The sequence below is a fragment of the Eschscholzia californica genome, unplaced genomic scaffold (genome assembly GCF_041429995.1).
Source record: "Eschscholzia californica isolate CP2 unplaced genomic scaffold, dmEscCali1.0.p SCAF_4, whole genome shotgun sequence".
NCBI lineage: Eukaryota > Viridiplantae > Streptophyta > Magnoliopsida > Ranunculales > Papaveraceae > Eschscholzia > Eschscholzia californica.
In genome coordinates this window covers 45,628,479-45,654,227 of record NW_028238461.1, presented here as the reverse complement: position 1 = coordinate 45,654,227, position 25,749 = coordinate 45,628,479, and the positions used below count along the sequence as shown (strand labels likewise).

General features: G+C 35.9%; 4 protein-coding genes, 1 long non-coding RNA gene and 1 pseudogene across 5 annotated transcripts in view; 4 read left to right on the top strand and 2 right to left on the bottom strand.

Moving 5' to 3' along the window:
* The window catches only part of LOC147545145 (filament-like plant protein 4), a 28,563-nt gene extending 27,460 nt beyond the window's left edge, over positions 1-1,103 (top strand). The window contains exon 6 of the transcript XR_015239701.1: positions 769-1,103. The gene's annotated coding sequence lies outside the window, so the exon portion shown is untranslated. The remainder of the gene's footprint in view (positions 1-768) is intronic.
* Positions 56-367, top strand: LOC147545146 (auxin-responsive protein SAUR20 pseudogene; annotated as a pseudogene).
* A 3,584-nt stretch (positions 1,104-4,687) lies between the features above and the next one.
* Positions 4,688-7,307, bottom strand: LOC147545144 (uncharacterized). Its single transcript, XR_015239704.1, has 2 exons — positions 5,928-7,307; positions 4,688-5,884 (listed from the first exon to the last, which is right to left on the bottom strand). It is a non-coding gene; the product is annotated as an uncharacterized LOC147545144 (long non-coding RNA).
* Positions 7,308-9,014: 1,707 nt separating this feature from the next.
* Positions 9,015-9,815, top strand: LOC147545143 (auxin-responsive protein SAUR20-like). Its single transcript, XM_086634754.1, has one exon. It carries the CDS (start codon positions 9,283-9,285, stop codon positions 9,580-9,582), a length of 300 nt encoding a protein of 99 aa, XP_086490880.1. The 5' UTR covers positions 9,015-9,282; the 3' UTR covers positions 9,583-9,815.
* Positions 9,816-10,595: 780 nt separating this feature from the next.
* Positions 10,596-11,175, bottom strand: LOC147545142 (auxin-responsive protein SAUR24-like). Its single transcript, XM_086634753.1, has one exon. It carries the CDS (start codon positions 11,059-11,061, stop codon positions 10,768-10,770), a length of 294 nt encoding a protein of 97 aa, XP_086490879.1. The 5' UTR covers positions 11,062-11,175; the 3' UTR covers positions 10,596-10,767.
* A 6,856-nt stretch (positions 11,176-18,031) lies between these two features.
* On the top strand, positions 18,032-21,835 carry LOC147545141 (protein SKU5 SIMILAR 14-like). The gene is made up of 8 exons (XM_086634752.1): positions 18,032-18,358; positions 18,475-18,584; positions 19,185-19,455; positions 19,785-19,881; positions 19,995-20,340; positions 20,785-21,150; positions 21,237-21,315; positions 21,423-21,835. Exons 1-8 carry the CDS (start codon positions 18,215-18,217, stop codon positions 21,621-21,623), a joined length of 1,614 nt encoding a protein of 537 aa, XP_086490878.1. The 5' UTR covers positions 18,032-18,214; the 3' UTR covers positions 21,624-21,835.
* Positions 21,836-25,749: the final 3,914 nt, after the last annotated feature.

Here is a 25,749-nt window from a genome sequence, read left to right as displayed (position 1 = left end):
CCATCAATAACTTTTCTTTAAGATCTCTTAAAGTTCCAATTTTTCTTCTGAAATAATGGGTTTCTATTTGCCAAGAATTGTTCAAACAAAGAATTTCCTTAGAGTTAAATCACTTATAGGTAAACAACAACTACATACAGATACATTCGACATCCCCAAAGGTCACATTGGTGTATATGTTGGTGAGACCCAGAAAGTCACGAAAAGGTTTGTGGTTCCCATATCATACTTGAACTATCCTTCTTTCCAAGAATTGCTTAGTCGAGCGGAAGAAGAATTTGGATTTGAACATCCAATGGGTGGTCTTACCATTCCGTGTACAGAAGAGGACTTCATCAACCTCACTTCTCAATTCAATCGTTTGTGAAATACAGATTCGTCGACAAAGAAGACTAACGATAGCTAAGAACCTTCTAGGCAACCTGTTCAAGAGTTGGGTAAATCACAAGTAGAGATAGACTAACATTTTCTTCTCCATTGAGTGAAGTTGAAAGCAGTCGAGGGGTTTCATCTTTTTGTTGTTGACAACCCTTTTGTGCTTTTCAATCATTTTTTTTCTTCTTCTTTCTTCCCTAGATTACCCACAAGAGAAAAGTAGGAAGATTGTAATACAACATTGTGAAAGCTCAATTAAATCTTGAATTACAAATTTACAATGTTTGTTCAAAATGAGAACTGTTAGTTGTCTTGTTTAATTCTAACAGATTTTAGATACTCTGGATTAGGTACCAATTATATCCGGACCTCCCATGTATGCAGTATGCGCAGATAAGTTTACTATTAAAATCACGATTATATGATAATCGGAGATATGAACATAAAATGAAAGACACGATGTTTAACGTGGTTCGGTCAGATACTCAAGACCTACATCCACGGAGAAATACTTTCATTATTAATAATCACCACATACAATTGTATGTGGGGTTGATCGGTTACTTAACTTGATAACTCGATGATTTAAACTCTGTAACCCAACTCATATTTATAGAGTGATTTGGGTTATCTAGTTTCCTAAGTTTCCTAAGTTTAGTTATGAAAGAATACAATATAAGAGATATCTTGAATATATGAATATATCTTCTGATCTTCATATATCTTGGCCTCTTCTTTTATCGTCGGATCTCTTCATCTCGATCCGTCTCATATATTTTGTATCTTCCGATATCTTCCATATCTTGTATATTAGTAGTCACCATATCCAATATATCTTCCATATCTCAATATTTACTTTGAACCGTTTTCAGCCAAGATAAATTATACAGAGAAGCAACATAGTAACGTATATGTAACATGAAAAAAGCAATTCAACCTATTACAGTATCTGCAATATCACAAATGTTATGACGAAGAACAAACTACCAAGAAAAGTAGTAAAAAAAAGTAAATAATCACACAAAACGCAAGAGATTTACGTGGTTCAATTTATTAGACCTACTCCGAACAATGGCGCGATGATTTCCACTATGAATGAAGAACAAGTTACAAAGATATCTCTAGGATACCCATTATAAACAGAAGTGCTGCCATACAGGCGATGAGGATCAGCCCTGCTTCGGCCAACCCTGAAGATAAGCTCTGGACATCAGCCCTGCTTCGGCAGGTTGCACAGATAAGTCAAACGGGTCGGGCCAAAATTTCATTAAGAGCGGTTTCGCAGGTCGCAAACCGAGTTAAGTATCAACCCGTATTCAAGACACTTTCAACAAAAACTGATATAACATCGAAACAAGAGATGAAATTTAATCAATTCCCACTAATAGTAAAAAACAACAAAAGGTACAAGACCATTTTAATTTAACTTTAGAAGATCATATTGTGTTCCATGTAATTACTACCTAAGCAAACAAGAAAGAATCATCCATTATTTGATGAACTAACATGAGTTTTAATACCTAATCCGCCACGGAGAGGTTAACAGATCACTGGCTCCAAGAGTAATCTTTTGTATTACTTTGATTTGTTTACGAGAGTTAACATGCAAATTCGAGAAAGACTGAAAGAAACATATTAAAAAAAAAAACAGAATTTTTGAAATTTGAAGGACAATATTGTTGTAGATAGAATTTGTTCTCCATTCATTTCCATCAATATCTTACAAAAAGACTAAATATTTACATGAGATTAAAGATGTCTAGTGCTACAAAATTGTGTATATAGATAATTTTGTCTATTTTGGCTAAAATTATGAGGCATTTAACCGAGAAATGAGATCAACGAATGATTCTTCATCGCAAGGAATTGAAAGGCCACCAGTCGGATGATCAAATCCAAATTCTTCCTCAGCTCGACTTAGAAGGTGTTGGAATGAAGAATGATTCAAGTAGGAGATTGGAATTACAAATTTCTTCTTGAGTTGAGTTTCACCTACATAAACTGTGAAGTGTCCTTTTGGAATATCATTTGATCCTTTTGATGAAAAAGACCGCCGAAGTATCTTTGAAGGCAAACGGATACCCATTAGTCCTTAATTAAGATGACAAAAAAGAAGAGGAAGAATGACTAAAGTTTCTCAAATGAGTTGAGTTGCAGATAAGAAGAGTTTGAGTTGAATGCCAAGTACTTGCAAATGGGTGTATATATATAGAAGAAATGGATGATGAGAAAGAGAAAGAAAATAGAAGTATTCAATGTTGTGAGAAATATTATTGAAATGATAAGAGTGGTGAAGAAACATTTGTCTGGACAAGGTGGGGCTCTCTGTTGAGGGACATTTCTCACATTAAGAGCTCACATGGCTTTGATACCTTCCTTATATCATCATTGGTTGGATGTATCATATTATGTCCTACCATTATTGCAGATATACAACAATATACATTTCATGGGTCCAACATCTGCAACGGCCTCTCGTTGGCTCTGGCTTACAACACCTCACATGCTTGTGATCTAATCTCGCCTAGTTGATTATAGACATATATGTTATCTTTCACAATTCTAATGTCGGGTTCGTAGTCATATTCGTACTAGTCATGTTGTCCGGTAGCTTTGGAACAGAGTCGCTATAACAATTAACCATCTATGAGACAAGAGGGCCAATGTCATTCAATTAGCATTTCATGGATAGCAAAAATCATGTGAACTCAGATGTAGCCCTATTACTTCTTACAATGGCATCTTATATAAAAGGATATACTTATCCAAACCTTTTCACTCCAACAAACTCATCTCAATTCTTAAGACTCCATTTCTTTAATCAGTAACTTTCTTTCAGATCTCTTAAAATTTCATTTTCTCATCTAGAAAATGGGTTTTCATTTGCCAAGGATTGTTCAAACAAACAAGTTTCTTAGAGTTAAATCTCTTATAGCTAGTAAACAACAAGTGGATTCGACAACATTAATCGACATCCCAAAAGGTCACATAAGTGTATATGTTGGAGAGAGCCAGAAAGTAAAGAAGAGGTTTGTGGTTCCAATATCATATTTGAACCATCTGTCTTTCCAAGAGCTACTAAGTCGAGCCGAGGAAGAGTTTGAGTTTAATCATCCAATGGGTGGTATTACCATGTGGCGAAGATGACTTCATCAATCTCACTTCTCAATTCAACTAATTGTTTGTGAAAATAGAGATTTGTATATTAAGAAGACTAACCTAGACGTATAAGAACCGCAAGATAACCTGTTTAAGAGTTGATTATAGGACAAGTAGAGATAGATTGACAGATTCAATAACCTTTTTTCTTGAATTGAGACATGAGTTTAGATTGAAAGAAGATTGTAATAAACCATAACAAAAGCTTAATTACATTTTGAAATTTAGTGTTTCTTCAAATGTGAGCAAAATTTCCTCCGTTCCGAAATACTTGTGAATATATATGTATCATAATAATACATTCTTTATTCCAACTGGTTTTTAGTTCATAGGCTTAGATTTGACGACCAACTTTTATATCTATAACTTGACACAATATTGTTCCGCCATTTTGTTATGATCAATGTATTCTTTCATTGTTTTGAAAAAAATCTAATCGAAAGGGAAAACTAACCAAAAATCCGCTGTCACTAACTGCATTTTCACTAACCAAATGTGAGTTTTGGCTGTTGTCTTTGTTGTCCATCCATCACAATAACCTGTCCAAAGAGCATGCCGAAGCGCCACGAAGGCACGCTATAAAACCTCTACACAAGTGCCCCAAAACCAACCCTCGATTGGGAACCGAGCGTCGCCAAAAATTGGCAGAACCAACACAGAAGCAGATGGTAGAAACTCACCAAAACTGACGAGAAACTGTCACCAGAAGTGACGGCAAAACGTTGCAAAAATGGGGCAACCCCGTGGCTCAAAGTGGCGGCAGAAGGGATTTCATATAAACATGTTCTGGAAAGGACTCAATAAGGTGCCATTGCAATTGGCATGATACTGAAGGAAAAAGAAGATGCTACCCTTTTATTGTAATGTACCTAATTCTACCAGGTCTTGGAACAGTATGATTTTCGGGTGAATCCACTATATTCGACTGATCTCCACCATGTCTTCTTGGACATCTCCTATTCGTAAGAGATTGAATTTTTCGACTAAAATGGGGGTTATGGACTTATGGTTTTGCATACCGTTTATTCGGTTAATTTGGATGATTTGAACTATAGTAGGTGTCCTTTTTTCACATAACACACTGCCTCAGTACTATGCATTTGAACATCAAATATGAGATCGAGGCATGATAAGAATTTAAAGTACATCAGAATTTTTAATAATTTGACTTATAATGTATCCTTTCATTCCTTTTAACTCTCAGATTTCAGACAAAAGTATAATATTTACAAGAGATTTACGTCGTCTAAAGTTCCATATCTAAAGTTACAAAATTGTAGATATTCGGTTGTCCCTTTCGACCAAAATCATAAGGCATTTAATCGAGTGATGAGATCAACAAATGTGTCCTCGTCACAAGGAATTGTAAGGCCACCGGTAGGATGATCAAACCCAAATTCTTCCTCCGCTCGACTTAAGAGGTCTTGGAATGAAGAATGATTCAAGTGAGAAATTGGAAGTACAAATCTCTTCTTGAATTGGGTTTCTCCAACATAAACTGTGAAGTATCCTTTAGGGATGATTTCATTTGATCCTTTGGATGAAGAAGAGCGTCGAAGTAACTTTGAAGGTAGACGGATACCCATTATAACTTAAACTAAGATAGGAAATTAAAGAAGGAGAAGAAAATGAGTTTAAGTTTCTCAAGTCAAATGAGTTCAGTTGCAGATAAGAAAACTGTGTTGGATGCCAAATACTTATGATTTTGGGTGTATATATAGAAGAGCAGGATGATTAGAGAGAGAGAAAGAAGATAGATGTTAATTTGGTGGGTAATGTTATTGAAATGAAATGAGTGGTAAGGAAATGATGTGTAATCACATGACATTGCTTCCTTTCTCATAGTTGTACTAAACACATTGTGCCCTACCATGATCACTTGTACTACAGCTGATGGCCCAACCTGATTCTGACCTTGACCTTCTTTTACTCACTTATGCTCAACAAATTGCATTAAGTGCTCACATGGAGTTGTCCTTGATTCCCAAATCCATCAGTATAGCTGGTGAAGAAACAGTAGGCCCATAGATGGTTGATGATTCAAACTCAAGGCTGAACCTTCCTACAACACTTGCCAATCACCATTATAACGTAGGGCTCGATGTCACGGTCACACTTATTTGTATGCTCGGTACGATTTGGACAGCGTCATTATATCTGGTCGCGGAAAAAAATCAACCATCATCATGAAAAGAGATGCCATGAGAACCAGTCATTTAAAAGGATAACCCATGTGAACTCACAACTAACTATACCCTACTAAAGGTCAGGATGATATAAAAGGAGATTCAAGTGACCCTTTTATCTCCAATTCTCAGTTTGTGAAGTTTCAATTTCTTCTATCAACAACCTTTTATTTTTCTCTACAAAAAATAAAAATAAAAAAAAACAACCTTTTATTTTAGACCTCTTACAGCTCCAATTCTTTTTCTACAAAATGGGTTTTTATTTGCCAAGAATTGTTCAAACAAAGAATTTCCTCAGAGTCAAATCTCTTGTAGGTAAACAACAACTATATCCAGATACAATCGATATCCAGAAAGGTCACATTGGTGTATATGTTGGAGAGAGCCAGGAAGTCAAGAAGAGATTTGTGGTTCCAATCATCATACTTGAACCATCCTTCATTCCAAGAATTGCTAAGTCGAGCCGAGGAAGAGTTTGGGTTCGATCATCCAATGGGTGGTCTTACCATTCCATGTACCCATGACGACTTCATCACTTCTCAATTGACTTGTTTGTGAAAAAAGAGATTCATCGATCAAGAAGACTAACATAGTTAACAACCTTAAAGACAACCTTTTACAGAGTTGGGTAAAGCTTAAGTAGATACACTGAGTACACTACTTGTAGTACTAATTGCACTATTAAAAATCGATTACTTCTATTTTTCTTGTTTCTTCACCTGATACACACACACCAATAAAGGTGGCAGAAATATTGTAACAAGACATGTATAGCAAAAGCTTCATTTTCGTGTTTATTCAAATTGAGTTAGTAAAAGTTCCTCTCATCTCAATATAGTTCTGAGAATATATCAACTTCACGCGTTCGAAGTTCATCTTTATAATGTATTAATTCATCTTTTCAAAATCTAGTATCACCAACTGCATCATAATTAACTGCTAATGTACAATAGTGGGTATTATCAAAATAAGGGTTTAGATCAATGACAATACTAAAATTGTGAGTCGTGTGTAACTGTGAGACTGTTCTTGAAAGTAAATAAATCGGTATCAACGTTAGATACTGAAGGAAAGAACAAATTACTACAAATTCTAATCTTTTTCTCCTTGTTGTCGATATTGCTATGGGGATTGGATAGGTGTGATTTGATTCACAACACATCTTCTATTAGGGTTTAAGTTCAACACAGATTACCCACTACAAGCGCCCTCAGACTTTTTTTTTTTGTATGGCTCAACGTGCCTCGAATCCGAGACCTAGAGGGTCGAAGACTAAACCTCTTACCACTCCAGCCAAGTGTTGTTGGCTCACCTAGTCCGTGGGGCGCGAAGAGAGAAAGCGAGCCTGAGTAAAAATGAGGAGCGCCTATACTTTCTCCTTTATAATGTATGTAACTCATACTATATAGAAACTTATATAAAAGATAGAAATTCAAGATATTTAAAAACAATATAGTTAACATTAGAAACTTATCTAATAGATCTCTGTTCTCTACTTGAAGTCAGTTTCGTCTTCCTCCTTCAGTTTGGCTTCGACTTCTATTACCTTAGAGCATCTCCAGTGGGACACTCTAATAAAAACACTAAAGATCCTAGTTGTGAAGTGTATTTATATTCTGTTTCCCAAGTGTTAAAATAGAGACACTCTAAACATTCACCAATAGAGATCTCTAAAATCGCTCAACTTAATACACATGTCACTCTTGAATTCAATAAGAAAAAATTAGTTAAAAAACATACTTTTTTATTGGTTAAAATTTCAGGGTGGCACTTAGAGAGTCTCAAGAAGACACTCTAATTTTAAAGTTTCTCTATATTAAATACCTCCACATCATCCTGTAGTAGTGTAGTGTCAAACAAAGTGTTTCAATGGAGAAGATCTTTTTTAACAAAATCTCTAAGTTTTAGAGTTTGAGTGTCCCATTAGAGATACGCTTATTAAAAAACCCATATATAAATTTTTAAGGTTTATTTGTCAAGAACGCAATTGGGTTTTGGCTTCCAAAGTTCCTCTTTCCTCGAAGGGAGTTAGGGTTTTGTTGACGGTTTATTCAGTTAATTTGGATAATTTAAACTTCAAAGACATAGTAAGTTACACAGCAAAACTAAGATTAAAGAAGGAGAACTTTTAATTGTTTGATGGATAACGTAATTTTTCCTTTTGATGGATAACGTATATTTTTCATTCAAAAATAGAGTATGTAACTATTTACACGAGATTTCTGAGATATCTAACTTTACAAAATTTGAGAGATTTCACTCTCTCATTCATCTTTAATCATACGCTATTTAAACGGGAAATAATATCAATGAACTCATTTTCGTCGCAAGGAATAGATAGGCCACTAGTGGGATGATCAAACCCAAATTCTTCCTCTGCTCGACCTAAGAGGTCTTGAAATGACGAATCACTCAAATAGGAGATTGGAACAAAAAATTTCTTCTTGAATTGAGTTTCTCCCACATATACTGTAAAGTGTCCTTTACGTATATCATTTGATGATCTTTTAGATGAGAAAGAGCGTCGAAGTATCTTTGAAGGTAAAAGGATACCCATTATCACTTAATTGAGATGATAAAAGGAGAAGAAAGAGAGGCAGATGAATGACTAATGTTTCTCAAAACAGTTGACTTGCAGATATCAAAACTTTGTGTTGGATGCTAAGTACTTTACAATGTGTGTGTATATATAGGAGAAATGGAAGTTGAGAGAAAAAGAAGATAGAAGTTTTGGGGTGATTGGCTAATATTGAAATGAAAAGAGTGATGAAGAAACATTTGCCTAGGCAGCTAGCTAGGGCGGGTCTTTCGGTAGGCTATAGGGACCAAATCTCATGTGGTAATCACATGGTATTGTTTCCTTTCACATATCAAACATTAATTCTTTTCTAGCTAGTTTGTGGTCATTGCAATTTTAGCAGGTATATGGATGCTCTCATGCACATAGTTCATATCAAGATTGTATAACAAGGACAAGATTGTTCAAAATGTCTGGTGGAAAAATAGTGGGGTTCTCTGTTGAGAAGAATACCATTTCTCTCATTAAGAGCTCACATGGATTTGTTATCATCCTCATATCATTAGTGGGTGGTTGGAACTTGTGAGTAATTAGAGTTGTATTCACTGGTAGTCAGCATTATGCCCTACTATGTCTGCAGATATATAACAATCAAATATAAATCCGAAGAAGAGAAATAGTAAATGAAGACGACGCTTGTCTATTTGATTATAGGCATATTGTCTTTCACAATTATAATGTAGGACGACTTGTTTTCACAGTCGTACTTGTCGTGGTGTTCAATGCCTTTGAAACAGAGTCAAAGTATCTGGTTGCGGAAAAACTTAAATGAGTTATTTAGCATTTCATGGAAGGCAAAACCATGTGAACTCTCATGTGACTATGCCCTACTACTTATTAGAATACATCATATAAAACCATATACTCATCTAACCCTTTCATCCAACAAACTCAGCATCTGCACTGTGAAGTCTCCATTTCTCTAAGTATCTACCTTTTCTTTGAGAGATCTCTAGCTAAAAATTTCAATTGTTCATCTGAGAAATGGGTTTCAATTTGCCAAGAATTGTTCAACCAAACAAGATCCTTAGAGTTAAATCTCTTTTACGTAAACAACAACTACAACCAGATACAATGGACATCCCAAAAGGTCATATTGGTGTGTATGTTGGGGAGACGCAATTCAAGAAGAGATTTGTGGTTCCAATATCATACTTGAACCATTCTTCTTTCCAAGAATTGTTAAGTCGGGCTGAGGAAGAGTTTGGATTTGATCATCCGACGGGTGGTCTTACCATTCCCTGTACCGAAGATGACTTCATCAACCTCACTTCTCAATTTTAATGTTTGTGAAATAGATACGTTTGTCGAACAAGAACACTGATTAACCTAGATAAGAACCTCAAGACAACCTGTTCAAGAGTTGAGTAAAACACAAGTAGATATAGATTGACAAATTTTCCTTCGTATATTCGAAGAATTTCGAAGACAACACCTGTTCAAGAGCTACATTATTTTATTTTTCTTCTTAATTTAGTCATTTGTACATCAATGAAGGTGGCAAGAAGATTGTAATATAACATTAGCAGACTTTTCTCCTGTCTCTGGCTATATATATATATATATATATATATATATATATATATATCAACACAACACATTCGAGTTTTAATTTCATACAGTTGGATTGAACATCCAACTAATTAAAACTAGCCATAATACAGAATGAGATTCCGTTAAGATGATTTCTGTAATTCGCCACAGTTTCGTCATTGAAAAGACAACAGTTCCACTAATAGGTAAGTAGCAGTCAGGTCGATTGGCTTATAGACATTTTATTTGTAACATGAGGCCCAACATGTGTTAAATAATTAAACTATGAACAACTTCTTTCATGTAAATTAACATCAGTCACCAACAAGAATTATGATCAGCCACATTTTTTTTTATCATAGATAAGCCCACAATCAAATAAAAACTGTGGTTGTTTAAACAAATTACCAAAGTGAATTTCATATCGGAAAAGATAATGACTAGCTAGTTTCTAATTTTCTATGCATCTTCTAGTCGTCCATAGAAAGAGTTATTATGTCTGTCAAAGCCATGATTAATCTGTGTGGGATGCCGAATGCCAACTAAGTACTTCGAGAACTTTTCTTCAAATGTTAATGTTGAATTATCGGAAGACTATAATGTCCAACGTGTAACGGTGAATGCTTTTTATGTAGGATGTTGTGTTCCATTAGGTGCTTTCTAGCATGCATCATGTAAGTCTATACTACCTTTTTTTTCTTAAAAATGTGAGTGTTTTTGCATGTCTATCTCCAAGCCCAAATCCATTGAGCATTCAACCAATAAAGAAAAGAAATAGTACTATTTATATTCAATGGCACTTTTCAACAACGGCTACATAAGACCATCAGTGAGAGGCCGTGGCACAGGCTCTTTTAGTTATTGAGTTTATATTTACATTTTCGAAAATAAGTAAAAATAGGGTTCCCCAATTTTCAAAATATTTTGTTTGACACTTCAAGGGGAACTAGTACTTAAACGAGAAGTGAGATCGAGGAAATCATCTTCATTACATGGAATTGTAAGGCCACCCATTGGATGATCAAATCCAAATTCTTCCTCAGCTCGACTTAAGAGATCTTGGAATGAAGGATGGTTCAAGTAGGATATTGGAAGCACAAATCTCTTCTTGAACTGATCCCCACCAACATAAACGGCAAAATGACCTTTCGGAATATCATTTTTTCCTTTAGAAAGCGACCGTTGAAGGATTTTCTTAACGTGAATTATCGCAGGCAAATGGATACCCATATGTAACTTGCTATAGCAATGGGTTTGGTATGATCAAAAAGGAGAAAAGTTTAATGCCTTTAAACTTGATTTGAATACAAGTAGCTAGCTAGAATGAGATGGTATGTGCAACTATACCTAACCATATATATATATACACACACACACAAACACACAAACACACATTCACACAAAGAAAAAAGGAGGGAGAGATTGAAAGGCTAGTTAGGGTATGAAAGGAAGTGGTGGTGGAGAACATTTTACATGCATGGTGGGCTCAACATAATCACATGCTGCTGTCTTAACTCCTCACTTGTTTCAATCAACATGAAACTTCTATTAAGTTGTTGCATCATATATGGAGCTACATGTAAATTAATATAGCAAAACTTCACATCTAATTAGTCGAAAAGAGGGACACGTATATATGACTGTGATCTTTCATCTTCTTGATCAGTCACATCTATATATATTTCATGTTTCATGGGGAGAACCTCCTGGTGTCTGTTGAAGATCAATAGATTTATGTCTGTTTATTAATGCATAAAACAAGGAAGAAAACAAGGATCGAGATGACCATTTAACGGAACATAAGAGATGTTTCGAGACATTTCTGGTGAGAACCTACTGTAATTCATTGAAGAAGATAGATCAATAGATATATGCCTGCTTGTCGGTCGGAAAAAACAAAACCAAAGATTGAAAATAACCATTAACGGGACAGTAAGAGATGTTTCTAGACGATCTTGTGAGAACCCACACTAATTCATTGAAGAAGATGGATCAATAGATATGTCTTCTTCTTGCTGATTTGTAAAACAATAAAAGAATTAACTCTTTTTTTTTTTCTAAATATTTAACCTAAATAATATGGGTGATGATTGATGAATGTTCAAGAGAGTTACCTCAGTTGGTAGGGTTGTAAATTGTTGGAGCCCTACAAAGAAGATTAGCATGATCTTCTATGTTCTTAGAATTATACATTGTTGGAGATGCCTCTATGAAATACATGGATTATCCCAACAATCTCCCCCCTCACACAATGGGTAGGACTAGGACGTCACAAGTAGTTAAGTTGGACTAGGACGTGTTGGGTGGTCTTGGGCCTCTCTCACTCCAAAAGTTAGCTCTAAGCTTTTTCCCACACTTATAAATTCACCTCTTGCCCCTTCCACAACCAATGTTCGATTATCTCAACAATCTCCCCTTAGGCCGAGACTTGTTATACAAGGGCTCTGATACTCGTGTTGGGTGATTTTGGGATCTCTCGCCTCTAAATCTAGCTCAACAGGTAAGGTTTTTCCTACACTTATAAACTCTCCCCCTGCTTCTTCTACAACCAATGTGGAATTATCCCAACAAGACGTTTATATAGTTAAGGTGACCAACACAAGACAAAACTTCAAAATCGGAACCGATCATCTCATCAATTGACAAACTTTAGTTTCATATATTGATCCTCTCAAATTCCTTAGAGCTTGCTTCCATTGTTGTCAAAGTGGGGAACTTTGAACACCAAAAACTATTTGGAAGATTTAACTATTGTTGTTAGGTATTGGTGAAAGAATATAAAAGAAAAAGAGGATAAATTCCACCATCACACAAGCAATGACTTATGAAATATTTGTACATTGAGGAAACAGATGAAATTAACCACCACTAATTAATGAAAGACTTGAAGAAATGGTTGTGTAGGTCAAATGATGTAGAGGAATTGGCCGAGAAATACATGGATGAGATCGAAGCGGCCAAATACAAGGGTTACAGACTAAAACGGCCAAAATCGAAGCTACGGGTGTCGGAATTGGACGAAATTTTGAGGGATGGTCCGAAATAGCGTTCCGGTCATTCGTTGTAGCTTTGCCACAACGGACCCACTTTGAGGGGCAAATTCCATCGTTTAGGGCCTCAAAACGGACTTTTACTAGTTTTTTTTCTATTTTTGGTAATTATTTTCAGTTTAGGATTACTACTATTCTAGTATTTTATTTTTAGGACTTTCTATTGGAGTTTGACCAAGATTAGGAAACCCTAAGTCTATATAATGAGGGCTTAGAAGTTGTTTCAGTCATTCATTCAATCAATAAAATTCAGTATTTTAGTATTCTTGTTATCAATTTCGGTTCAATAGTCTTTAGACGGAGTTCTAAGGCTTTTTATCAGTTTTTCCGCTGCGTCATCAAAATATCATCATTTTAATTTGTATTTTCTTACAAACTAAAATTATTGAAAATTCTGTTTAGTTGATTCATGAAATTAACTATTGTTGTTAAGTGTTGATTCATGTTTAGTTGAAATTGGATCCATATTGATTACTAATATTTAAGACAAAATGTCAGAAGCTCCTAAAGTGCCTAGGCAAAGATATAATACTTATACATTTTTTTTATGCAATATATAATACTTATACATAAATGTGAAAATTTACATTTACGTAGAGTTAAAACTTAACCCTGTATAAGTCAAAATCCTGATTCCGCCTGTGGTCTGACCCATTAGAATTCAGGCCAGAGAGATTTCTCACAACCCACAAGGAATTTGATGTTAGAGGAAAGAATTATGAACTTCTTCCGTTTAGGTCAGGTAGAAGAGCATGCCCTTTGGTTTCGCCCTCAAATGTTGCGCCTAATGCTAGCTCCTTTAGTACACGGGTTCGATTTTGAAACTCCTTTCAACGACCTCATCAATATGACAGAGAGTGCAGGAATAACCCATTTGAAAGCGACTCCACTAGAAGTTATAATCTCTCCGCGCCTCCGATATGAAACTGTACTATAATTAAGGAGGACAATGTTGGAAATATAATAAAAGATCAGTGGAGAAATCAAAGAATAAGAATATAATTTTTTGTGTCGTGGTATGGAGACCACTGCCTGGACAGTGATTTCAAAACAACCTCGGTGCAAATTGTCTAATCCGGTCACTCCCCAAGGATTTGCAGTCGCTATTGTTTTCTTCTCGCACTGAAAAGGACAACATCGGAGATAATAAAAAGAACTCAGTAAACTGAAGAAGATGAGCTGATTTTTGCATGTCTTCTTTATTAAATTCGACCACTATATATAGCCACAGAGGAAGACTAGACCGAAATAGAAAACGTGGTAGTAAAGATAGGGGTGTTGGAGATAAACTCGGAAACAGATTGTGCTTATCCCACAAATTTTTGTTACACAGAGTTTGAGTCAAAATAAAATTACTCCAGGTAGCAAAAGGAGTTTATTTTATTCTAAACCCGGGCCTCAAGCCCGGTCGTAGCGCGTGTTTATGTCCGCGCGTGTGGGAACCCTTCTCTACTCTTAGTTGTTTACAGTATAGGGTGTCAAACAACCTATTATAAAGACTAACTAGTTTACTAGTCCTACTATGTGGAATTTTGGGTTGTAAAGAGAAGTGGACTTTGAGAGTCATCTCTTCTCTAGTGGTTGACGCAACCCATGTGCTAACTTAGCAAAATAAAAAATCTTGACTAGCAAATACAAGTGTGGATTCACCACCCAATTAATGAAATACCCAACAAACAACACATTAATCAATAATTAAATGATGATTTGATAAATCTATTGTTGTTCTTCTGGTATTATGAAAATCCAAGAACCAGATCTTCCTGTCTTGATGAAAACAGGGTTACACTTTTTAGTGTCTTTCGGAATAAATTCAGATACCACCTTATGATTTTTATGTCTAAAAATTTATTGTTTTGGAAACCGAATAAAAGGAAAACTAACATAATTTAAAAAAGAGACTAATTAGAAGGTTAGAGAGAGAAAGCCGAGTCGAGTCGTCTCTTTCCTTAAGACAGTGAACACCCTGGTATTAGTACTAAAACCAGTCAGATGTTTGTCTCCCAGGATACAACGGTTATACCTTTCAGCGTGACGACTAAGAGTATATCATTTTTTCTGAAAGCGTGCGAACTTCGAAAAAAAAGTAAGAACAACAGATGAAAGTGACTTCTTAAAACTGTAAATGCTCATGTAACTTTTTAAAAGCTAAAAATATTTTCGTATCTTATTTGATGAATTCTGTTTGGTATGTACAGGAGTATTGGAAACACTTCAGGCATGTGCTTATAGACGAATGGATGCTTCCTAACAGTCATATTTGATGTTGGCTTTCGGGTGCACTCTTGATCATCAGATCTCAACTGATTTATCTAGAGCTCGTGCACTGAATGCCCACCGTTAGATTCTCAATGGATCTATCTTAAGGGCGCCAAACATCCTGACCTTCGGATCAATTCTATGACGGTAAAATGAAATGCTCTGATCGCTCCTCGCCACGATGCGTAAGTACAAAGTGTGTGCACCTCTAAAGCGCCCAATGCACCCTTAAACGCCCAATGCACCCTTAAACGCTCATTCGCCCACGCCGCACGGTTTTCACCACGCAAAACCACCTTTCCATTTCAACGAACATACCATAAATATATGAAAGAGTCTATATAAGGAAATAATACTTCTCCAACATCATAGATGTGGTATTAACTCAAAATCCCGCTTCAGAGTTAGTAGTACTCATACCAATCTAATTTGGTAATAACTCATTCATATGGAATTGGATTTGGACAAAATTTAGGTCTAAATTAAAGAGTTCGACGAGACGAATTCAACGAGACGTCTTGCTCGAGATTCTGACGAATCTAAGTCCCTCAAATTAAGGAAACACCGGTCCAGTTGCTTTTGAATTAGGTACCAATTCCAACATCTATTTCCACTCGGTTCTGTTAAGTATTTAAAAAGAAAGATTGGAACATCATACAACTACCACTGTTTGTTCGTTACCATGAGAAGAAAGTAGTGTCCGTATTTCTTCCAAGTCAGATTTGTAATCTAACTCAAGGCCTGAAATTACTCGAGTCACTTGTTTTAGAATGTCAATTTTCGTTCGATTTACAGAGGTGAGCACTAAAGAATATTTGGCAAGTAATCTCGTCAAGGAAGTTTGAACTAACTTGGTGGTACTTGGAACTTACTTGGTTTGGTGGTAGTGCACTAGGTCTAAGCGTGTAAAGCAAGGGGTACCACAATCAATTGACAAAACTTTTTAAATCTAAAATTCTTAATGACAACAATTACCAATTTAAGCACCAATCAGATGTAGGCGGGATGATACAACAACTAAAATTTTGGATCCTGTCAATTGTTTATCAGTGAAAATAGTGGAGTAGCTTAAAGATTCTCATAACTTTTGACCTAAAATCTAGGTTAATTTTAATGAACATAAGGCACCCATTAAATCTGAACTAAATTCAGATTCACTCAGCATGTGAGAATGAGAGAGACTAGTCAACTATGGAAAACAACCAGAGTTTAAGGACGATTCCTACAAATTAATTTCCACTTGCTATTTCCCACTTTCCTTAGCTCACTCCCCGGTATCAAATGGTATCGTGTCTTCTCTATATTGACGATATACATCTTTGTTTGAAGTTTTCTTTTATAATATAAATAATGATAATATATAATAGTTCAAGTGAGTTTTTTTTTTTTCGTATTTAATCTCAAATGTCCAAATTTAATCACCACCCAGTGTTTTTAACAGAACAAACATGTACTCGACCATGAAGCTAAATCGGAAACATTTATATGGGGAAGGTAACATTCTAGTTAATAAACAATAACATAAGTGAACCATCTTAAAAGGTCGAATTTATTGTTCTTTGATTTCAAACATATAATATTCACCGGAAAACATAAACAAATTCAGTACGAATCTACCATAGAGGTTGATGAACTTATTTGGTTTTTTTAGTCGAGTGTCATACTTCCCTTAGGATTTAATTGTTGGTTTAACATGTTTTCAAATAACAACACAAAACAAATAGATTCTTAGACAAAGCTCTATATTTAAGAGTAAAATTTAAATCCGGAAAAATTGTTTTTCGTCAATCCGCCAATTTAAGGGTGAAATTCTATTCCTCAAGTATCTTGGTAAGATGATATAATTTATAGTCTATATTCACTCTCTCTTAAAGTGTATTAAGTTACTCAACAATATTGCAATATGTGGTTGTTTTATTTGTTATATAACGTAAAATCGCAAAGTATACACAGCGAAGGAAACTCTATGTTACGAGATTTAATTTGAGATTTGGGTGCGAAGTAGAAGTCTCTGGTAAGAAAAAAAAAGTCGACAACAAACCATAACCATCAGAATACTTAAACTAATAATTAAATAGATTTTACAACTGAACTACTTAAAAAAGAAATGTACGCCGACATCTGTTGATAAATTTTTTTTCAAGTTAGAGAACTCAACGGTGCTACAAGACCCAAAATATTGCTCAGAGTGCTCATGTGGATGCTTATTTCCTACCCATAACATGCTACATTAGCACTCCCAGACGAAGCCTACGTTGGGAGAAGGTTTTTGGGCCATCTAGAAAAAATTAGTGCAATAAAAGCCGCCACTTTGAAAACAAGAAAAAATTCCGGAGTACAAAATTTTAGAAAGAATATTTATGTCTTGATTTTCTTTCCCTCAACGTCCCACCATCATTTCTTCTCTACATCTGTAATGGTTGCCACAAACTGTCATTGTCAGTGTTCTTAGCCCTTTTTCCAAATCTTTCTCCTTCCCCAAAACATTTTCTCTCCAAAGTGTATGTCTAGTGAATGAAATTTTCATCGTCAAATATCTTCTAATAGCTGGCAAAATTGCAACGTGGCCTTTTCTAAGTGATTATACCTATTGAATAATGAGTGTGTAGTTACCCACGTCAATACGTGGTGAACAAAATCGAGCCCAATGCTCCGAGGAGTAAGATCTGAAGGCATTTTCCCAAGAACGAGTCATTTAAAGCGTTCACATTACTGGAACAAAATCGAGCCCGATGGATCCAAACCTAATGAATCAAATGGACAAAAACTAATCACCACATGAACATGTACTCGTGGCATTAGTCAAAAAATAGTTATATCAGACTTTTGATGTAATTATGTGTAGCGAAAGTAGAAGCAAGTGGTGATTAGTTAAAGAATTTCTCATTCCCGCGCGTTTCTGTATTTAAGGGTGTTTCACTGCTTTGATCCACTACACGTCTACACCACAAATTTGTGAAATTTAGGTCTCAGATTTAGGTTAGGGTTTATGGGTATTTTGAATTTTGTCATTTGATTTGGATTTGAGTCTCTTCTTCTTGTTTCTTGGATTTGATAGATTTTTGAGTAGAAAGATGAAAATAACAAATTTTGTAGAATTGATTTGTGGGGTTTTGGTTTGTTTGAGTATTTGTCTTGTGAAAGCAGAGGATCCTTATAGATTCTTCACATGGACTGTCACTTATGGCACTATTTCTCCTCTTGGAATTCCTCAACAGGTTTATAACTCTCTCTCTCTCCCCCTCTCTCTCTCTCTCCCCCTCTCTCTCTCTCTCTCTCTATATATATATATATACATGTTATTGACAAGATCTATTATTTTCTGGTTTTGAAGGGTATTCTTATCAATGGCCAATTTCCTGGTCCTAGATTTGATGTTATCACCAATGACAACATTATAATCAATGTCATTAACAAGCTTGATCAGCCTTTCCTCTTAACTTGGTTAGTCTCTCTCTCTCTCCCTCTCTCTGCTTTTGAAAGTAATGTGATCTAGTTAGATATAAAATCTTGTAGCAACATCAATATTTTGCTCAAATAACAAATCAATAATCCGATATTTGAACTAGTAGACCAACAATAACTCAATCCAGTTTAGTACAATGTTCTCACTAAAACATAGTTAGTCTTGTTTATAAAATGAGGATGTGAGAATACTCCCACATGGGAGAAGGGCGATCTAGCAATAAAAAAATATAATGTCTAGGTACTCTCCACTTATTTCCAATTGGTTTTAAGTTGGATGACTACAAACTTAACATGGAAACAGAGCTACACCACGTATTAAGCTCAAAGAGTGAGGGGGCGTGTGAGAATAGACCCACATGGGAGAAAGGCGATGTAGCAACCAAGAATATAATGTCTAGGTCCCTCTCCCATGTGGCTTTAGTTTCAAGATTTATTTCAAACTAAAACCTAAACATTGTTGTTTTCTTCTTCATTCTCTTTTGTGGTTGATCCAATAAGTACCCATACCAAGATTATTAATTTTTTGGTTTAGAGTTTGTGTTGATAAATATAAGGATATGTGGTGATTGAAAATAGGAATGGGATTAAGCAGAGGAAGAATTCATGGCAAGATGGAGTGTTGGGTACTAATTGTCCAATTCCTCCAAACTCAAACTACACATACAAAATGCAAACCAAAGATCAGATTGGGACCTTCACCTATTTCCCATCAACCCGATTTCATAAAGCAGCTGGTGGTTTTGGAGCTATTAATGTTTATGCTAGATCAGTGATCCCCGTCCCTTATCCGCTTCCTACTGCAGATTTCACCTTACTCGTCGGAGATTGGTACAAGACTAACCATAAGGTATACAAATGAAACCATCCTTTTGCCTTCAAGGTGCTGTTTATTGTTCTCATGACATTCATGGATAGTGATGTTTCTCATCCACTATAGGTGCTGTTTATTGTTCTCATGACATTCATGGATAGTGATGTTTCTCATCCACTATAGGTGCTCAATAGGCCAAGTTGGTGTTTGTTTTTCTCATTGTATCATTGTATGAGTTCGACTCGTCCGAATATGACTTGTCCCACTCAGGGACACAATAGTCATTTTTATTTTATAGAAATTCCTAGTTCCGACCCTTCTTTCAAGTTACAATCTCATCGCGTTTTGAATTTCGTTTCACACAGGTGTTACAAGATTATTTGGACTCAGGGAAAGCTCTTCCTTCGCCGGATGGTCTTCTGATAAACGGTCGAGCTGGCTCTACCTTCACAGGCGACCAAGGTACATAACTATTAGAACTCTAGTCTAAATTGTTTAGAAGTTTTTAATTTTTGTGTGAATGTTAGTTCTCATGGAGTATTGTCGATCAATGTGAATTGACTATCTTGTTTCAGGAAAAACCTACTTGTTCAGAGTCTCAAATATTGGATTGTCAAGCTCGATCAATTTTAGAATTCAAGGTCATAAGATGAAGCTGGTTGAATGTGAAGGTTCTCATACAATGCAAACATTTTTTGCCTCTCTTGACATACATGTTGGTCAGTCTCTGTCTGTTCTTGTCACCTTAGATCAACCGGCAAAAGACTACTTCATCGTCGCTTCTACTCGCTTCACAAGTCCCATTATTACTAGAACTGCCGTGTTACATTACAGTAACTCTAAAATCGCAGCTAGTGGACCGTTACCACTTGCTCCTACTTACCACATTAAGTGGTCCATGCAACAAGCCCGAACCTTCAGGTACTCATGACTTTTGATATGAAAGCATATATAAATTTTGTGACTAATTGAAGAAATTACTCATATGTGAGCCTGAATGCCCACAGGCGCGAAAGCCGATGATCATTGGGTGCATAACATACTAGTAGAATGTTACTCAGGAAGACCTTCTAGACTTGTGTTACAAGTTAGCATCTTGTCTTTCATTCCAGCTAGGCCGTTTTGACCGGTGGCCTTGGCCCCTGTACGATTCAAGTGGGGAAGCTTAGGGAGGCGTAAGTTGCCCATGCTAGGGAAAAAAACCCTATTCCATGTCCATGTGGATTTGGGCTATGTAAACCTAGACGGTGCCTAAATCAGAGACAATGTGGCTTGTTTTAAGACAGAATTAATCCTTGATAATTTTCATGTAAGTTAGCTTCATGGTTATTCAATCTGACTTTTCATTTTGCTCTTTTATCAAAGGTGGAACTTGACAGCAAACGCAGCAAGGCCGAACCCTCAAGGTTCATACCATTACGGAAAGATAAAGACATCGAGAACAATAATCTTAGAAAACTCAGCTCCTGTGATAAAGGGGAAGCTACGTTATGCTGTTAACAGGAATTCCTACGTTAACCCGGACACACCTCTGAAGCTTGCCGATTATTTCAATATATCTGGAGTTTACACTACAAACACCCTTCAAACCAAGCCTAGTTATGGCGCTTCTTCCCAATCTACTTCTGCTATACAAGTTTACCTCCATGAGTTTATCGAAATTGTTTTCCAAAACAATGAGAAGGAAATTCAATCTTGGCATATTGATGGTCATGCTTTTTGGGTTGTCGGGTACGCCAAATATAAGCATATATCTTTTATTGATCTAGTAGAAGTCATTTTCTTCCATAACTAATGATAATTTCTTTATAATACAGTTATGGTAATAAGAAGTGGAATCCGGCCCTAAGAGAAAAGTACAACCTAGTTGACGCTCACTCTAGACACACTGTGCAGGTAACTAACTGGAAATATATCAATTAGAGATGATTCTCAAAGTCCTTTTTTTTGTCGATGATGTTTTCTTATTGTCCTTGAAGTACATTATGTATTTTGATATGTAGGTTTATCCGAAATCATGGACTTCTATATTGGTGTCCGTGGAAAATCAAGGGATGTGGAACGTAAGATCTGCAAATTGGGCAAGACAGTACCTTGGACAACAATTTTATCTTCAAGTAACGGCTGATATCCAGAACTTAAAAAACGAATACGACATTCCACCAAATGCTCTCCTTTGTGGAAAGGCAAAAGGCCGACTTTAAGGTTCACTTTCAAGTAATTTCTGTAGTTTCAGTCACGAGGGTGTGACCGGAAGAAACAAGTAAAATGTAGAGGGATAGTCTCTAGTCGAGAAATTAATGTATCTTCAATTATTTGTTTTTTTATTAGTGAATCTTCTTTTTGAATCGGTATAATGAGAGGTGGCATAAGAAGATAGATATTCAACTTTTATTTCAGTAGTACAATACAAAAATGTCATTCTCTAATGCGCATATATATATATATATATATATCATACGTCCACATCAAATTTAAACAAATTTTTCATCCACTTTCTTACTTATGAAAGGCATCCACCTCATCATTATGTCAAATCCCTTGTCAATCTCCTTGGGAAAGTAGCATCACCGTACATCCAATGCTTTTCCAAAGTATCAATTGTCATTTTTTGTTGGTAGTCTCTTTCAAAAACTCAATTTGTTAAGACAGCACATAAACATTGAGATAATAGGTTATGGTATCAAAAAGTAAAAATCATCTCTAAAATGGCCTATGCAGGTATCGAACTTGGGACCCTTCGTTTTTAGCACGACACTATAATCAACTGAGTTACAAGATAATAGTATCAAAAGAAAGATCATAATTAGAATGCTCTTGCGACCTTTGAGTTATTAGCAGGTGTCCTAACCAAGTAAGGTACTAGTTTATGGTATCAAAATATAAAAAAAATATAATTAGAATGGTCTATGCAGGTCTGTGACTTTCGCGTTATTAGAACAACCGTTAACCAAGTGAGATACTACGTGAGACTATCCAAATCTTAAGATAACCATCTTCACAAGTGGCCGCTACTAGGTGAGACTATCCAAATCTTAAGAAAACCATCTTCACGAGCGGCGGCAACTAGAGAATCATCAATATGTGAAGGTCTCCAATTGATTGAACTTAGAGTGTTCATTGTTTGATTCAAAAAATAAACCCCAATAGGACCTATGAACCGTGTTATTAACACGATACTCTAACCGACTGAGTTAATAGGCCTGAATCAACCGTCAATCTTTAAAAGTAAAAAAGTAGATGTTTTTTATATATTTCTTTTTTTTCTCTAGATCTCACTCAATTAGAGAGTGCTCAACTTTAAAAAAAAAAATTAATAGTTGTTTTTTATGTTATTGTGTCATGTACCTTTTGTGACAAAACACAAACGAATATTTGATTGATACGAAGAACATGTGGTGATATTGAGATACTAGGTTATGGTATCAAAAGATTTAAATCAAAGTTAGAATGGAATATGCAAGTCTCGAACCGCGATAACCAACTGACATACTAGATTAGCTCAGTTGATTAGAGCGTCGTTTTAATTATGTTTATTATCTCTTGATACCATAATCTAGTATGTCAGTTAGTTATCACGAAGGGTCTCAAGTTCGAGACTTATATATGCCATTTTAACTTTGATTTAAATCTTTTGATACCATAACCTAGTATCTCAATATCTAAATTTTAGAGTTTGGGATTCTCATTCTCCAATGCAAGATTCAATCTTAGCTTTCAACAAAAGAAAGTCTGGGTCTAGAGTATCTTAGAGTTTTTTTCTTAAAAAATCTCTCCAATGCAAAACTCAATTGAGATCTTAAGATGATGTGAAAGCATTCAATTTTAAGATGTCTCGATCAGAGATTATATTTTTGAGATGTCGTTTGAGGCTCTGAAGTATCCTAGTCATCAAATTTAATTTTAGGACCAATAGAAAATTGAGCTGGGAAAAAAAACCGATGGCCCGAAACCTGGAGCGGGTACCCACAGTGCGCCCGCTATCCGCTTCAGACACAACCCGCACCGGTCCTGGAGAAGTAAATGGACGGGCTCGGGCTGTAACCTCAGTCCAGTTGACCGTCCGAGCTCGAACCGCATTCAGGATAATATATAACTCTCATTTTCTTTTGCCTCAAAGTTGAACTGCCTCTCACTTCTCTCTGCCCTAATCTATTTCTTTCGAAAAAAAAAACTCTAACCGCGAGTAGCACCTCCTTCCTCCCTCTCTGTCTATGATCTATCTTCTAAGTTGATGTTGTTAACTTACAAAATCTTCATCTTCAAGCTTGGTTTTCATTTTCCACTTCAACCTTGATCTAATAGTTTTTGTTATTTTTTTTAAAAGTAAACCTTTATGTGGATGTTTGTGTTTATGATGTTGTACAGTGCTCTTGTTTCTATTGGATGTTTGTTTTACAATCATAGGTAGCATCTTAACATAACTCATAATGAAAATGACAATACTGAAATCTTTCAATATGTTTTTGTTCTTATTTGTGTTCGAAGTTTTTCAATAGGACTACCAGACTGACCCGTTCACTGCCCGATTCAACCGACTATATTATCGGGCTCGGACGTGTGATGGCGCTCTGAGATTTAAATTTTGCCCGCCTGATCCGTCTGAATACCCTAATGATCACCAGGCAAATTAGTTACCCGTATCCACCCGACCCGTCTACTATTCTACCCACGGGTAACCCCGCACGTACCGGCTCCCAACCCAAGAGTGTCCGGAGCCTGGGCTATAAGTGTAGGCTCAAGCTTGGTAAGTGGCGAGGCCTTTTGGGGGACTCGTGGATTCTTCGCCAAGATTAAAACCCTCTACCCGTGTGTGGTGCAAAAAGGGGGGACAATATCGTTAACTGCCTTGAGGCTTGGGGCGTCACAAGTTTATTTCTTTTTCTTTTTTCCTCTTGATGAATTAATCGGGTGGTCTTCTTGTGCGGGAATCAACTCAATCAAGCTGGACATAGTTGAGCAAGTAACCTAGGGTTTTGTTTTGGAAGAAAAAAGAATTTTGTTTTGGAAGAAGAAGATAGAAGAAAATGAAGGTGAACTTCGCCCTAGGTTAGTTGACCGGGTGCTTATGGCGAGCTCGGGTCAATCGCTATTGACCTGAGTCAATGAGATGGTCGCCGGCTTACAACAGTTTGGCCCGGTACCTACAAAAGCAACCTTATTTACCACTTTAAATTATCGTGTCGACTATTTCAATTTATCTCTCCGATTGTCACAGAATCGTGAATTTAACAAAGACCTCAGTTAGATATTCACTTAGAAACATGTATAGTTGCAATTATCTTTTCCAGTAGATAAACTTCATCAATGCACCTACTAAAAGAATTACTATCTACCCCAAGTAAAAGTCAGTCTCTAACGGGAAATTTGGCCAAAACTCCCTAAAAAATTTGGGCTTTGATTAAAATGATTTATCAGGCTTCAGCTCCCTGTGGCATTTTTGTAAATTATCTAACAAAAGAAAAAGACGAAACTAACCTTATTGACCAAAACGCAATAGTTTGCACAGCTTTGTAATTTGGTTTGCACTGCTTTGCAATCTGGTTTACAGAGCTTTGCAGTCTGGTTACAAATATTTTTTTGAAAAATAATCACAACATATTAACATGTTTCTTTAAATCTTTTTCAATAGATGTCGATAGGGGTGGGAATCGGGCGGGTTCGGGCATAATATAGCCGGACTCGGGCGGATCCGGTACTACATTTCCTAGCGCGCTACTAGTTGCCGGGCGGATCGGGTCGGGCAGATTTGAACAATTCAGGGCCCGAAGCCCGTCCGAGCCCGCCAGCCCGAGCGGGCTCCATCGGACTCGGGCCGGACGGGCTCGGGTAATTTACTTATTTTAATAAAAATAAAAATTAATAATTAACCAACTAGCAATGAAACTCTAGATTATCATAGGGTCCAAATGAAACCCTAAATTACAAATTTATGAAAACCTAGACTATTAAAAGATTCAAAAAGAGATTAAGCATTTTTTTATATGTAATGAGTTTAAATCCTAGATTATCACAACTCCTGTCTTTTCAGTTCAAACACTCCACTTCTGAAAAATCTATCACCAACCCAATTACATATCTGATTTATGAAACCCTAAATCATCATAATAACAAATCATAAAAATAAAATAAAAAAGATTACAGTTAAGATTAAAAGATTGCAACACTACTATAATAAACAAAATTACAACCTTAAAAATAATAAATACCTATCATCATCATCATTAAAAGAAATACAACCATCTCAATCTCAAGAAAGTTTATATCATAACCTTTCTGATTCAGATCTATAAATAAATTCCAATCTATCAACATCATTACAAAAAATAA

What these genes read in the sequence shown, in the direction of transcription:
- LOC147545141 (XM_086634752.1), top strand. Translation starts at nt 18,215, where the DNA reads ATGAAAATAACAAATTTTGTAGAATTGATTTGTGGGGTTTTGGTTTGT. An exon ending in CAACAAGCCCGAACCTTCAG is followed by an intron (nt 20,341 to 20,784) that starts GTACTCATGACT and finishes CTTTTATCAAAG; the next exon opens with GTGGAACTTGACAGCAAACG. An exon ending in CATGCTTTTTGGGTTGTCGG is followed by an intron (nt 21,151 to 21,236) that starts GTACGCCAAATA and finishes TTTATAATACAG; the next exon opens with TTATGGTAATAAGAAGTGGA.
- LOC147545143 (XM_086634754.1), top strand. Translation starts at nt 9,283, where the DNA reads ATGGGTTTCAATTTGCCAAGAATTGTTCAACCAAACAAGATCCTTAGA.
- LOC147545142 (XM_086634753.1), bottom strand. Translation starts at nt 11,061, where the DNA reads ATGGGTATCCATTTGCCTGCGATAATTCACGTTAAGAAAATCCTTCAA.